This window comes from Solanum verrucosum, unplaced genomic scaffold (assembly GCF_900185275.1).
Source record: "Solanum verrucosum unplaced genomic scaffold, falcon-dt-bn FXZP01000150.1, whole genome shotgun sequence".
NCBI lineage: Eukaryota > Viridiplantae > Streptophyta > Magnoliopsida > Solanales > Solanaceae > Solanum > Solanum verrucosum.
Window position 1 is genome coordinate 993,443 of NW_026020371.1, and position 15,936 is coordinate 1,009,378.

Genomic DNA, 15,936 nt, shown 5'->3' on the forward strand with positions numbered 1-15,936 from the left:
AGCCTCCTTGGAAGCTGATGTAGGCAGTGTCTGATCTTTAAAACCTCACTAGACAGTGTGAATTTTTTCAGTGCAGACACATCTACAGAGAAGCCAACTGTACAACTGACTTCCTTGCTAAATGGAGCCACAAATTCAGCAGAAACCAGCACTTCTACACTAGCCAGCAACTTCCTCCAGCAGCAAAAGGAAGTTACGTTTTGGAAAAAATGGGGATGACCAATTTCAGAAGGAAGAAGCTCAAGAGAATCAAGCATCCACCTTGATACTACCTCATTACGACATATATAGAAAGTTCTATATTTTTTGGTACCCTACCCTTTTACATTTTGGCTATGGTTAATTTTAATTATAGCTATAGTGAATAGGCGTAGGTTTTTTATTCTCCTTGTAAGGAGAGAGTCTCCCTTATTTAAATTTCATAGTTGATATGTAAAGAGATGAGTCCTCTCTTAGGTGTCTTCTTTGATTTTCCCTTAGACTAGCTGGTTAACCTTAGTAGGATAACTTACTCAAAACCACCTTAGGTGGAGGTAAGGTTTATGCCCCCTCTTTGTACTTTTGCTTTTATTTATGATAAGGCCTGGGGGTGTTGCTAAGCCCCTGACCCCCCCAAGGGTCGTTCAAAAAAAAAGTATATCACCTTTTAAAATTATAGGCATTTACTTTAATCAATCGTAAAATCTCATACATGTTTAAAATTGATGCTGCTATTTTTAATTAAAGAAGGAAACACATTTCATGTGATTAGGTTATCTACGTAACAAATGAATATAAAAATATGCAAATATATTTTCAAAATATGATTAAAAAGTGCATAAAAACCATTTTATTATGTTATGCTATAATTTGAACATCTAAATAAAATTATGACAAATTTAAGGGATCTACATAAAGTATTAAAAAAAAAATGAGACAAAAGTTAAAAAAAAGAAAAGGACAACACTTGAAATGCCCTCCTGCTTGGTGGTCTCTTCTCAATTAAGTACACTTTGCAGCCTTGTTGCTGCAGCCATCTGAAACCCTAAAATCTCATCTTTCATAGCTTCTCTCTTCATTTTCCTTCACAGTGGAGTCGCCATTACTTCCCTCTCCGCCGTTTTTGGAATCTCCGGAGCGAGAGGCTACTGAGTCACTTCTAAGTCAAATCTTGAAATCAGCGTTCGCTTCAAATGGCAAGTCCAGTGGAGTCACTAACTTCCATTAGTTCATCAGTCGCAACATCATCGACCAAACGCCGAATTCAGATTTTTCGCAATGAGATTCCTTCAATTCTCAGTAATTCTGGTCAGCATTTTTCTCTTATGGTTTATAATATGCATGTTGTTGTTTTCCCATCCAAGTTGGCTATTGTTTGAATTCTTTTTTTGGAGGTATGGTCTGTTTGGTACGACGGTAAACATGTATTTTGGCGAAGTATTTTCCATGTTGATACTTTGTGGGGAAAACATTTTGCATTCAAAAGGAGCAGATTACTTTTCCTTTACAGATATACACTCTACACTCTTACTTTGTAGCACTTTGCTTCAACTAATAAGTAGTATCATCAAAATATTGTCTTTCAGTCTAAATTACACCTTGACTAACTCAAGTCACTTTGTACACATTTGAACACTGGAAAATAATCCAGAAAATGTTCTTATATCCGTGCACCCATATAAGAGAAATAGATCACAGGTTGTCATTATCTTTAGTTATCTTATCTGGATACCCAAGTAGCGCATTGGAACAGAAATATTAAAGGAAATGGAATAGTAAGGCTATGGTTATGGTTTGAACTGTTGAAAATTAAATGATTTTCTCACGAATGTGCAAAGATAATTTTATAGTTTATTTAAGTTAATATTTCCTGGATTTTGTAACTTTTTGCATCTTCTTGATGCCATCGATTAATTCTACTTACTTCATAAAAAATAAAGTTAATCAAATTTAATATTTCTTTTTTTTTGTTGAATAAAAGTTCTGTTGTTCACCAAATGAATGGGGATATCTGGACAAGAGGCATACAACTCTGGAAAGCCTTAGACCATCCCTACAAAGAACAGCTGATCATATATAAGATTGCATTGAGGAAAAGGTTGCAACAATCTGTTAGGAAATGTTCTCATTTCATTGAATGCACGTCTCTATCTTTTGTTCCCTATGACCACGATTGAAAAGTTATTTAACAGTGAAGTATATAAATCACTAGTTAAAATAGATTTGCATTCTCTTAGTAAGATTGACGGCAAGATCTCCTACAGTTAATGTAGATTCTCAAGCAGCTTTCTGTAACATGCTATTATCTTGTGGCCCTAAGGATTCAAATGGTGTGTGATGGAAGCACCTGTATTTGGGAAAGTTGCTTTTTGTTTGGCACATTAATTAATCAAGAAGATTGAGAACCATCAATGAAGAAAAGAGCAACAATGTCAGCTTGGTGTGTGTTTGATGGTTTGATTGGTTATTTGCTCATCCTGGTCAATCAGTTGATCATTGTTTATACCATTATCTTTTATGGTAGATATTGGTTGATACAATTGGAAAGTAGACAATGGTTTATGGAGTTTTTTGCAGAAGAGTATGGGATATGGTTATGTCGCCATAGTACTACAATGCTAAGTATCAACATGTTTCCCTTTTCAGCCCCCATTATGGCATTTTGGTATGAATAAAAGCCATGAAATTTTATGGGGAAGTATGTTAAAGCCTGTGGAGATTTTTCAACTTATAGGTGTATTAGAAGGGAATGCTTGAGGAAACTAGCTTTTTTGTTTCTGCATCCATTCCATATTTCTCCTGGAAAAATCGAATTATAACTGAATCATCCTAATAGTTCTGAACAAGTCCTTCATGGGATCTTCGTAGATGAGTTTGCATTCCTCAATCCAGTCTTGAACTTTTGACATCTAGGATAACTAGCTGGAGCACCCATGATGCAGTTCAACAAAATCTAAAATATGATCAATATGTAAATTATTTTTGAATTTGGTGCTAAAAAAATCCTAGCTTCATAATTGAATGAAGTTAGACGGTACAACTCTTATTGTTTTAATAATTCACAAAAGAGTTTCTCAATGAATTAGGAGCAGGTGCGCAATTGCCTAAGTTTGATTAGCTGTTTTTGGTTGAAAATATTGCTTTTGGTTGCGACCTTGTTAGGTTGAGCACTTCCCTAGTTGGTGATAAAAAAAAAGAATATACTAAGCATCTATTTTCTTTTGTAGGTGCCTAGAGAGGCATAGAAAGTCATTACTAAATTGATGTGATTAATGGATGACTAGAAAGCATTGATGTGCTTAAAAAGGGTATTTGTTTTGTCTAATATGAACATTTATATGGCACTTCATCAAAATAAAACTTGGACATGCATTTGACATTTATGAGATAAATATGCTACAAATTGCAGTTGCATTCAGTATATTTTTAGTCTTGCGATCTTGGAGACATGTTGATTTGTGTATCTTCTTTTTGAACAAGTGAATCCATGAATTAAATGTTTGAGCTTTATGTTGCATTGGGAGTAGCAAATGAGTTTTGAGTGATCGTGTATGTGCGTGTTAGTGTGATGGAGGAAATTAACCGTGACAAATATTCTAATATGAGAGGAGATGGGGCTGCAACCTGCGGGTGTATCGGAAGTGTTATTGTTGACTTGACAAGATGGTTGTAATTGAGCCACAACTTCACATTGTATATTTTTTTTGTACCATCTTGGTTTGCAGTGTCGAGAAATTTTGATTATCAAAGACAAAGAGGTTCGGTGACAATGTGATAGACTTAGAGCTTGTTTGGATTTGCTTATTTTATGTGCTTTTAAGCCAACATAGCTTTTAAGCACTTCTATAGTGTTTGAGTAAGATTAAAAAAATGCTTTAAAGCACTTGTTTTTAAGACAAAATAGCAAAAATAAACCAAAATTTCTAACTTATGGCTTTTGCCTTATAAGCCATAAGCTTTAAGCTATTCCTAATAGGCTCTCATTCTAGTTTGTAAAAGAACAATTTAATTTCTTGCCGCCAGAGCTTTGGCCTAGTATTAAGAGCATAGGACGTAATTTGTAGGTTAGGCAGATGCCATAGGATAGAAGCATGCACATACAAAAGTATGATTTTAGTGAAGAAGCATAAAGGGGTGGGCTCATTATATGCAAGTTTGGACCATGCGTGACTAGCCCTTGGGATTTCTCAATTATAAAAAAAGATTTGATTTCCTTGGATTTGGTGATATTGTTCTATCTTCGTGGTGCTTTATGCAAACCTAACTTTAGGGGCTCATTCTCCGGGAATCCTTCTAAAAATATAATAGACCTTTCTTTAGCCTCTTTTTCTTGCTCCTCCTCCTTGACCCTTTCCTGTACGTGCACTACCTATTGATAGCTTCCTGGGTGATCTTACCACTCTTTACTCCTTTGCCATGCATTCTCCATCAAATGATTCAAATCTAAGAAATCCGTCTTTTACCTGCAACTTTCAGCTAAAGGAGAGCTTGATCAATTCTTTTTTTTCTTCTTGCTCGATCAACTCTTAGTTGCTATGGTTTCGTTGTCAATTCTAGGATTGTGAATCTTGCAGTTTTTCTACATAATAGTATCAAACAAGATGTACACAGTCTCCAGGATTTTATTGGTGATATACTTAATATTAGCTATAGAGGGTAATTTTTCACTGGGAATGTTGTTGTAGAGGATAATTTTGAGAACTTTTGCATGACATTTTGAAGGTTTGAGACCCTTTCCTGGTTATGGTTTGCATAACCAGTACCGACTTGTCTACCGTAAGACTAATGCATATAAATGATGGAGATCATTTTTTCCCCCAAATTAAGTGGTCCTTGTTCATATTAGTGAATCAGGATACGATATGCCTTGTGATATATTGGACAAGTTGGAAAATGTTTGGTCTCTCAAATAACTTGAACTTTTAGATAAGATGATCATACATCTTCAATATGGTATCAAAGCAATCTGAGGTCCTGGTATCGAGTGTCACTGCTGCCCATTATCAAAAAATATATCCATGTGCTTATCACATGAAAAGAAAGAACCAGGCCCCGCCTGGGAGGATGTGTTGAGAATATAATTAAGTAAATAAAAATGTGTTGTCTAACAACGAAGTGGTCATACAACTTTAATAGTTTCATCTTTGTCAAAAAAAACAACAATTTCGATAGTTTCATTAAGATAGCACAATATACTAGAAATCATCACAGCATAGGAAGTGAGAGACTCCCTTATGGCAAATCAGATGCCGTAGGATAGAATTGCTTACTTTACCTCTTTTAGCACCATCATTGTAGTTTTTTCTTTTTTTTGGGGGTGGTGGTGGTGGTGTTGGTTGGGTTGAAAGCATAATCTTCTCTGTTGTTTCATTTCATGATAGCGTTATCTATGCATTTCTAATTCCCATTGATACATGTTCAAAATAGTGAGTAAAATCACACATGAATGAGTGTTGGTGATATTTGTCTTTCCTGTACCATAAGGTGAAACGGGTATAGGGGTTGTTAGGTCACTCCTCTACAAAGAAAAATTGTTGACATTAACTGCACAGATTTTGACATGTGGATATGGTACAGATAGTGCAATGTTACTTATGTGATATACCCACTTTCTTTTGAGAATGAAAAGCAAAATAAGGTGGTCTTGAATTAACAGTGATAAACAGGTGGTCTTTCATGGTGCATTTCTAGATTACTTTTTAGTGGAGTATTCCTATTAGAAATTGAATGCATATTTACTGTTTCTAATGTTAGAATTTAATCTTATGTTTTCAAGCTCACTGTTGGATTTGAATTGTACAGAGATGACCGCTGAAATTGCTTCCCTGTTGGTAGAAGTAATTTTCAGTACAACATTTATTTATGATGATCGAGGATCAAGGGCTGCAGTGGATAATGTGGTTATCAAAGCATTGGGTGAAACCTTTTTTATGAAAGCTTTTGCTGGAACCCTTGTACAATTCATGGAAAAACAGTTCAAATTCCAATCCTATATAGGGTGCCACAGACTCTTAAGTTGGTCTTGTCTTCTCCTAACTAATAGCCAGTTTCCCTCAGTATCAAAGAACGCAGTGTGTCGACTAGCACAAGCGCAAGCATCAATCTTGCATATTGGTATGCAAGGATCGTCCCATGTTAGACGGACCTGCAAGAAAAGCTTGTTCTTTTTGTTTTCAAAGGTTTCATCTCGTCTGACTAATATGCAGGTCTTAATTGAAGCATGGTTTTAGAGGTCCTAATTTTCTTTATAATATGTTCCGTTTTCAGGCACCAGATATTTACAGAACTTACATGGATGAACTAAGGGATTCAAGGATCACTTACAAGGATTGTCCTGAGTTTATACTCTTGATGCTAGAATTTTCAAGTGCAAATCCACCTTCATTTGATCAATGGAAGGTATGAATTGGTTTTCAAGCAACTCTTGGGATGTAGAAGTTATGGCACTTGAAGCCAAATATGTTAGGATCCATCTAGGCCTCCTCTGTGCTTTATATTTACATATATTGCGTTGTTTCTGTCTGCAGCAAAATTTTCTTGAGATGTATGTTAAAGCTGTTCTAAATGCAAGAGAAAAACCACCAAAGGGCCTCAGTGATGCTTTCGTTCCATTATTTTCTCGTTTGACACATGAAGATTTTAAGAACACTGTCATTCCCTCATCTGTCAAGATGTTGAAACGAAATCCGGAGCTTGTCTTGGAATCAGTTGGAATCCTTCTGCAATCTGCCAAACTTGATTTGAGTAAATATGCTGTAGAGATTCTTTCAGTGTTATTGTCACAGGCGAGACATGCAGATGAAGATAGAAGGATTGCTGCTGTATCCATCGTAAGGTGCTTAAGCATAAAATCTAGCAGTCCAGATGCTATAGAAGCGATGTTTAATGCAGTCAAATTGGTTATTGGAGGTTGTGTTTCTAACTTTATATTTTCCTTTTGACTGGTTGATATGGCATTTTTCTAACTAATTTACTGGACCTGGAATATTTACAGGTTCAGAAGGAAGGCTTACATTTCCCTATCAGAGAGTTGGCATGATAAATGCACTGCGAGAATTGTCAAATGCCCCAGAAGGAAAACACCTTAACAGCTTGTCAAAGACTGTTTGTAATTTCCTTTTGTCTTGTTACAAGGATGATGGTAGGTTTCGGTATCTTTATTACGTTGATGTGTGTGCCTAGCTTCTCTCTGACAGTTCCTTCTTCTGCAATGTCTTCTTTAGCTTACAGATCTATGGGCTATTCTTTATGTTTATCCAGGTAATGAAGAGGTCAAGCTTGCATGTTTATCTTGTTTGGCTACTTGGACTGCAAAATGTGCTGATGCAATTCAGCCCGATGTTATATCTCTCATTGCATCAGGCCTCAAAGAGAAGGAAGCACTTAGAAGAGGTCATCTTCGCTGCCTGCGAGTAATGTGCCAAAATGCTGATGCTCTTCCACATATGTCCCCTCTGCTGGCAGCTCTTATACAACTTGTTAAAACTGGTTACACGAAAGCAGCACAACGGTTGGATGGCATCTATGCATTACTCTGTGTGGCAAAACTTGCTGCAGTGGATGTTAAAGCAGGTTTATTATGACTTTTCAGTTTTGTGGTGCATGAATAATGGTTACTGACCTAGTGACAAAAAACTGGTTACCGACCTAAATTTTCACAGTCTGTGATTCAATTCAGTTACTTCTTTTCATGTGGATTTTTGCTTATCACACATTCTAATTTTGCCTTTGTTGCTGTTGTTAGATGAGACTATAATAAAGGAGAAAATTTGGTCATTGGTATCACAGAATGAGCCGTCAGTGGTGACAATTCCTCTGGTGAATATTCTGAGCTAATTTTTGGTCATTTTAAATGATTGTTGTTAGAAGTTGGCACAGAAGAAGCATAAGATGATATTCTCTCTGTTGGAACTTTATATGTGGTTGACGACATTCTCGGTGAATTGACAATTTTTCCTGGCATGCTTTTAGTCTGAACAATTAGAAGTAATACTCTCGGCTTTGAAGCTGATGCTCTTTTCATAGGCCTCATCTCTTCAAATTTCATTTACCTTCTTCCTTACCTCTACTCTTCTTAGTGGGAGGTCTTAAACTTTTGTGTTGTTTTTTCACATTTTATCACCTGACAGTCCAGGATGTTGGTTTTCCCCTATTGACATTTTGAGTGGTTTAAGTTCCTAAACATCTTAAGAAGTTTTCAACAGTGTATGAAGTATAATGCCAAGATAATTCTATGCCCTTCTCTTCGAGGACCTATATCTTGATACAAGATGCATGAGAAAATCTTAAATTTGTGTTGCAATTTCTTTAATGCACTCTCAACATGGTTCGATACTCTTTCCAGGCCTCAAAATTATCAATCGAGGACTGTTTGGCTTGTCATGACCTTTTTGAGGTGATGCTTGTAGATCATTCACAAAGGTTAGTTTTATGGTGAACATGGGAATCCTACTATGATGAAGATTCCACTCTCAGTTTGCTATCTGTGCATATATTTAATTTGTTGCCAGGAAGTATCATTATTGAAGTTGAATGTCCCTTTTCTACAGGGTATTGGAGACTTTTGCAGTCAAGACGTTAATGCAGGTTAATTGGCAAGGTTTATTTAATTGGGTGTCATCATCCTTTAATGAATTTGTCCTTATTTCTAACCGGTTCTTAATCCTTCACAGTTCATACTCTTTTTACTATGCCATCCAAATTGGGATATCCGAAGAGCAGCTTATAATTCTACGAGGAGGATACTTTCTGCTACCTCACAGTTATCTGAAACTTTAATGGTTGAGTTTTCGAGTTATCTCTCTGTTGTTGGTGAAAAGGTTATTCAAATAAAGATGAGGTGAACTTTCCACACATGCTTATGCCTTTAATATTCCCCACCCTGAACCTTTAGACAAATGGATTTAAAAGAAAATTAAGTTTGAAGAACCCACTCTGTCTACCATCTCAAAAAAAAGAAAAAAGAACCCATTTTGTCTCGAAGTGGACCTTGTTTGCACTGCAGCCATGAAAAAAGACAGAAGTTATTGAGATTAGGTGTTCTATTACTCTTAAGTAATATGGATTTTATAACCTGATTTGGTCCAGGATGCATAGATCTTAGCTAGGAACAAGATCAAATTTTAGGTGACATATCTAAGTCATACTGCAGTACTCAAATGTGCTTGGGCGGGGGGGGGGGGGGGAGCAAGAGTTAGAAGAAGTGGGTGGAGAATTATTCCTTCTGGCCAGTGTGGAAGGAATGGAATGGAAGGTATTTTGAGGATAGGTCCAGTTCTGTTCAGAAAGTGAAGCGGAGTTGTACTATATTTTTTAATTTTTGGTGTAATGAACAGTGTATAGAAGACGTAGATCAATTTGTAGAATTTCTAGGTGCACTGTAACTAGTCTTTCTTTTGTTTCCTCTTTATCTCTCTTTTGGAGGTCTCCAACATATCTTTAATGTGGAAGAATACAACAGTACCAATTTCTCAAAGAAAAAAAAATATGGATGGATATATTAGTGCATAAGGTTCTGAAATCATAAAGTTCTTGGTATAAGAAAGCTAGTTCACCCTTCGGGGTGGCCCAATGGTTTGGGCTTGGGACTTCCATGTTGGAGGTCTCAAGTTCGAAACCCCTTGCCAGCGAAAACAAGGGGTTTGCCTTCTGGGTCGAGCTCGTCACACCGGGCTTGCCTAGTGTGGGTTACCTCTCCTATGTGGTTTTCAAGGTCCACTAACTCTGAACTTTTAGAAAATTTTAACTCTCTGCTCTTCATTACTTTTTTTGATAACCAAGAAATCTCTGATGGCCAGTTGGACACTGTTCGAAAGTAGGAGTATGATGTGCCTGCACTGGTACCTTTTTCCTTTTAAATATCAAGCTTTTGTCTGTGGCAGAGTTCTAATCCATGATGTGCACCTGATCCGAACATCACATGTTACTTTCTTACCACTTGGCCAATACCTTGGGTGAAATAGCATTCTCTTAACCAGTATACCAACATCAGCATTTCCTTAAAATCTCTGCACTTGATTTATATGGTTTTACTTTATATATTTCATTTGATTGCCTAATCCTATTAGTGTTCCGTGCTATGTGTATTCTTTTCTTGGATCATATAGTTTGTTCCTTTATTGTGCATATAAGCATGCAGTAATTGAGGTTTGTGCTTAAAGCTCACATAAACCTTTGTCCTCTACTCAATTTACTTGTTGAAATGCTGATTAGGAATTATTCTTTGGGTCTTTAAAGGTTATCTATTAGGATTAACTGAATTAAAGTTCAATTAGTAATGATATATCTAACTATTTCATGTTCAAGTACTTTCATATCTCTTCTGATTCAAAAAACATCGGACCAATGGTTTGTTGCAGCGATACTGAAACTTTAGTGGATGCTCAAGTTCCATTTGTTCCATCTGTTGAGGTTATGGTCAAGGCTTTGATTATAATGTCGTCTGCTACTTTGGCTGCTGCACCAAGAGCGTATTTGCAAGTTGTATTTTGCTCGCACCATCCATGCCTAATTGGAACAGCTAAAAGAAATTCTGTGTGGAGGGTAATGTACTACTCTTTCTTGTTTTGATGTCCTGGATCCTTCTCAATAGCTGTTGATTAGATTTGATTTTTCTTTGACACCTCCAAAGAAGAAAAAGAATTTTTTTTTTCTTTTTTGAGAAAAGGGTAACTTGTATTCATAGAAAAAATTCATCATCCAAGAAATGATGAATTGGAAACTTACATCCCATAGTGTGATGGGCCCCCACCCCATACAGTTTATCAGATTACAAGTTTCCTAAGAACTCTGCTACTTCTACCACCCCCCCCCCCCCCCCCCCCAACCAAATCTTGTTTACACCAAAAAAAAAGAAGACTAATACAGTTTGTTTTAATCCTCTGACAAGTAATTTTCTGTCCTTCAAAGCACCTAGTGTTTCTTTCTTCCATATGGACCACCAGATACATGATGGGATGAGCTTCCACCATTCTTCCTTTTTACCTCTGCTTCCAACTCCTAGCCAACTGTTCAGAAGCTCCAATGTAGTCTTTGGCATCACCCAACTAACCCCCAAAATGCATAAAAACCTATTCCACAAACTGGTAGCTATTTGGCAGTGTATGAATAGATGGTTGTTCACTTCAGCTTCCTGTTCACACATAAAGCACCTTGGGCAGATTTGCATGCCTTTTTTCTCTGTAGGACCTCATGAGTGAGACATGCCTTCTTGATTAGTAGCCAAACAAAACATGAAACATTCAATGGACATTTCACCTTCCAAAGCAGTTTCCAGGGCCATCTTTCAGTTCGTGAGACATTATGGTTCATCTTCCAGTAGCATGATTTCACTGTATAGACCTCTTTGTTGTGTATCTTCCATATTGGCTTATCAGAACTCTCAGAAGTACCTGGGAAATTATTAAGGACCCCTAATAACATAGCAACCTCCTCGATTTCCCAATCATTAAATGCTCTCCTAAACAGCAGATTCCAGCCATTTTGACTCCATACTTGTGCCACAGTGTCATTGTTTTGTAGACTCAATGTATATAGGTGAGGGAATATTTATCTGCTCTTTACCTGATGCATCCTAAAATGATTTAATATTTCCTTTTAATTCTTGCTTCTTTTTCTTTTGGTTTGGGAAGCAGGCAGAAAGAGTAGCAGTGGGAGGAGAAGCAATGCCATAAAATAAGTCACTGAAACATAAATCTCGAAACTACTAAACAATATTTAGAACCTGGTCATATCCCTGTTTCTATGTACTTATGCAATTCAACTTCCTCTCATCCTACTGCCAACTCCTCAGTCTGGCCGGATGAGCTTAAAGGATAAAATATTAAAATATGGATAGGATTTGATTCATTTACCAATTATACAACAACTTTACTAACACTTGTACAAATACAAGAGCAAATACACTTTGCTCTTAATGGTGATAACAAGTAGCACTCCGGAAATCCTCTAGGATATAAAGCTTTCTATATGCCTTGCTTATTTGGTACTAGATTGTATCTTGCCGAAGTTTATGAAGATATGTCCCTAATCATCTAAACAGTTTAAAATGAAACTTATCAGGAAAGTTGAAGGGAATAGTGATAATTGTGTACTTGAAAGTGTCTTGTCTTTTCGAAGCAGCACTTAGTAGTTCACTTTTATCTTTTCTTATTACTAACATGTTTGTTTGGCCCTCATAGTTGGAGCTTCTTATGCATAGAATAAGTCGGTTTTGACAAGACAATTGTATGAGTATCGTTTTTGCATGCACACTGTGTTTGGTCTTGTCAGGATTTACTTACACTTGGATGAATTTACTTATTCTTTTTAATAATTATTTCCCTTTTTTGTTGCCTTTATTTTCTGTCTTTCCTTCTAGTTGAGAAATTATCTTATGTATATTTCACTTAATTTGTCTAAACCTCTTTTGTTTTTGTTGTTTGTCAGAGGGTGCAAAAATGTTTGCATAAACATGGTATTGATGCCATTGGTCTTGTCACAACTAATGTGGTTGGTTTGTGCAAGGTGAACTGCAACTTTTATGTTACTTTCCATTTTTTGTGAAAGACCATTACTGACTTTTGAAAGATCTACATATGATTGAGGAATGCTGATATGGGAAGTTTTGGAAAACTATATTGTTTTGCATCATGTCAAAATTATGATTACCTCTTCCCTATTCTAATTGCCTAATAACTTCAACTGGAGTTGGACGAGTGGAAGTAAAATTGGTTGGCTATGGGTTCTTTCCTTACTTGGTAAGGAAGTAAGAGCGAGAGAAGTTTAAAGTGTTGGGATATCCAAGCCCATCATATTGCCTTTTAATTCTTCCATAACTAGATGGAAAGGTGGAAGTATAACACTTTTACTTCCTTTCAAATGCGTCAAACAACCAAAAATAAATCATCAATAATAGCCTAAATGAATCAGTTCTCCTGTCTTTCATGTTCCTCCTCCCCTTCCTTGAGCCAAGCAGAGTGTATGGTCAATTGGATACCATCCTTCATTTTCATATGTTTAGTAACTTGTCCCATATGTTAACCTGCAGGGTTTGTTGGGACCGACGGGTCTGATGAGTGATAATCATTTTGCGCAAGAAGCAGCAATTAACTCCTTATCAACTTTGATGTCCATGTTACCTGGAGAAACCTACATGGAGTTCGAGAAGGTTACTGGCATGGTTCTTTTGGAGTTATTGTTTGTCACTTGTTATTGCTTAACGTGGTTATAAATTCTTTAATTCTCCTTGGCAGTACTTCAACGATCTTCCAGACCGTTTGGCACATGATATGTTATCTGAAAATGACATTCAGGTAATATCATTACCTTTCCTGTCACTAGATTCAATGATGGTTGCAACACATAATTTTAGAAATTTATGGATCATGTAATCTTGTGTACAATATCATTGTGATGTTTTGTGCTTGGATACAACATTTAATAAATAGTTGTTTCAACATGATTTTGAAAAAAGTAGTATTTGAAGTTGAAGTTGAAAAAGGGTATTTGGAAATTGAAGTTGTGTTTGGACATGCATTTCACTTGAAAAATGTTGAAAGTCTGAGGGATTTTTTTAGAACTTGATAAAGTGGTTAGACCAGTTTTTCAAACTCGGAAAACTCAACTTCAAGTTGGAGTGAAAAATTGCATACAATGTATAATCAACAGTTTCTGAAAAATAAAAGTTGAAAAAAGCAAAAACGTTCTAAGTCCAAACAGTCCCTTGTGTATGTATATTAATGCAAATTACTGGATCTACATCTGGGTATGTTATTTTCATATCTTATATCTGGCATTTAGGCATGCTATAGTCTTAGCCCTTGGGACATGTCAATTGTACGAGAGCTTTGGGGTAGGGGGTAGAGACGTTATGAGGATTCTTTGAACTTTTGATCTTGTAAGTTTTCCCCCCAATTACTGTTGATACCCTGTTCCACTCTGGACCAGCTTCCACTAATCCTTGTGATGACAAACTCTTTTGTTTCCTCAACTGCCTTAGGTTGTAATATTTTATTCTTAGTTTAGACCTAGTTACATGCCTAATTTTCTTATTCTGCCTAACAAATTCAGTTAGTTGCAAAGAAACATCTTTTTATTAACCAGATTTAGACTTTTATATAGATACAATTGAAAACAAATATGCTAATTATGTTTCATAAAAGGCTAAGGATATATTTGGAAAACAGTAAAATCCCCATCATCAAATCTATCATTAAACCATGTCCTTAATCGTTTTGAATCAGGCCATGTGCAATAGACACTAAACTTTCTTCTAACTATGGGAGTAAAAGCCAGAGGGATAGGAACCCATGGAAAATATGCTGGTGAACGAATGACCTCCAACTGGCCTGAACTCCTTGGCCTTTTGAAAACTTTATATCTGTGATCCTATCAAAGAACCCCTTCTCTGCCTTTTTTCTTTTTTTTGTTTCTTGAGTATTTGAGGGGCTTAGGAGGAAAGGGATTCCAAGTCTCAGAATTTCCAAATTTTTAAATTTTTGACGTGTTACTCCCTCAGATGTTGTATAGAGCTATTGTTTCCTGGCTTCCTAATAAGTGTATTTAATGTCATTGTCTTTATATCCTATTTTGACTTTGTTTCACCTTCTTTCTTTTTACCGTCCTAATATGTATTTACCGACTATCTTCTGATTTGCTTCATTGTCTCTCTTGCGTTTAGATATTTCAAACTCCTGAAGGAATGCTTTCGACTGAACAAGGTGTTTACATTGCTGAATCTGTTGCAACTAAGAACACAAAACAACCAAAAGGCCGTTTTAGGCTTTATGATGACAGTGATGGCCCTGTGAGTGCACAATCTACCTTTCCCAAGTCCAGAATTGAATATCTTCCTTATTTAGTTCTCTTATGGCGGAGTTTGCTTTTGCATACAGGACCAAGTAAGTTCTAATCACACTGCAAGGCGTGAGCCCTCTAGCAAAGAGGTTACTGGAGTTGGGAAAAAAGATGGTGGAAAATCATCAAAGAAAGCTGGTACCTTTTTGATAGTTCCTTGTTTTTATTGAACTTAATTTAATCATTGTAGATAGTTTTGTTAATCCTCTGTCTTTATATTTTATTTCTTTAGATAAAGATAAGGGAAAAAGTGCAAAGGAAGAGGCACGTGAGGTGCAGCTAAGGGAGGAAGCATATATACGTGGAAAGGTCACGGTTGTAAAAAAGAACCTTTCGTCAATATTGAAAGCCTTGGGAGAAATGGCCATAGCTAATCCTGTCTTCACTCACAGTCAGCTACCTTCCTTGGTTAGTGTGCTCTATGTTCTCCACTATCCAATATAATATCTTGTCTGTACATTAAGCAGGTATCATCTAATATATTCTACTCAACCAAACCCCCATTCATAAAATAAAGGCCTATGTTGCTTAGGAAATATGTAAGGAATATCACTGAAGTGAAAATTTCAGCTGTTCCCTCCAGTTTGATCACTGTGAGTCTGTAACTATCCAGAGGAAATATTTGGATTATTAGATTCTGCCAATATTTACTATTATGGTAAAATATATAATGAGGAATCAGCATCTTAGAACATCTTTCCCTTGTTCCTATTATTGTGCAGAAATGGTTTACTCTATGGTAACAGTTTAATGCAACCTTCTGTTGGCTTGTTAAAAAGAAGAAAACGCTTGTGCTGGTCAGTCAGGAAAGAGTACCAAAAGTGGGCCTTTTGAGGAATTTGTGCTTTGAGTACAAGTAGAGTTAACTTTGAATTATCATCTAAAGTTTGAATTTTATCAGAGCTCGAAGGAGCATGGATTTCTCAGAAAAGCAGCGAGTCTTTGTTAGCCTATTGTGACATACTTTGAAGTTCAGACTTCAGACATGTTCGACTTTGACGGCCACAGTATGAAAACATCAATTCTGGTATTTCCAGCTGATGATGGGACTCTTATCTGATATTGTTAGACTTTCTTTAATATTAGTGGGCATACAGTCCAATTGGACAATTAAAATATTAT

The 15,936-nt window shown here is 36.3% G+C and overlaps 1 protein-coding gene across 1 annotated transcript in view; it reads left to right on the top strand.

Moving 5' to 3' along the window:
- Nucleotides 1–979: 979 nt before the first annotated feature.
- Nucleotides 980–15,936, top strand: part of LOC125838427 (protein ILITYHIA) — a 41,478-nt gene continuing 26,521 nt past the window's right edge. The window contains exons 1-17 of the mRNA XM_049517487.1: nucleotides 980–1,287; nucleotides 5,782–6,158; nucleotides 6,247–6,378; nucleotides 6,507–6,888; nucleotides 6,974–7,120; nucleotides 7,240–7,551; nucleotides 7,724–7,797; nucleotides 8,324–8,400; nucleotides 8,529–8,565; nucleotides 8,652–8,818; nucleotides 10,338–10,521; nucleotides 12,406–12,483; nucleotides 13,007–13,126; nucleotides 13,212–13,271; nucleotides 14,639–14,764; nucleotides 14,853–14,952; nucleotides 15,047–15,222. Coding sequence (XP_049373444.1) covers nucleotides 1,173–1,287; nucleotides 5,782–6,158; nucleotides 6,247–6,378; nucleotides 6,507–6,888; nucleotides 6,974–7,120; nucleotides 7,240–7,551; nucleotides 7,724–7,797; nucleotides 8,324–8,400; nucleotides 8,529–8,565; nucleotides 8,652–8,818; nucleotides 10,338–10,521; nucleotides 12,406–12,483; nucleotides 13,007–13,126; nucleotides 13,212–13,271; nucleotides 14,639–14,764; nucleotides 14,853–14,952; nucleotides 15,047–15,222 — 2,664 coding nt within the window. The 5' untranslated portion in view covers nucleotides 980–1,172. The remainder of the gene's footprint in view (nucleotides 1,288–5,781; nucleotides 6,159–6,246; nucleotides 6,379–6,506; nucleotides 6,889–6,973; nucleotides 7,121–7,239; nucleotides 7,552–7,723; nucleotides 7,798–8,323; nucleotides 8,401–8,528; nucleotides 8,566–8,651; nucleotides 8,819–10,337; nucleotides 10,522–12,405; nucleotides 12,484–13,006; nucleotides 13,127–13,211; nucleotides 13,272–14,638; nucleotides 14,765–14,852; nucleotides 14,953–15,046; nucleotides 15,223–15,936) is intronic.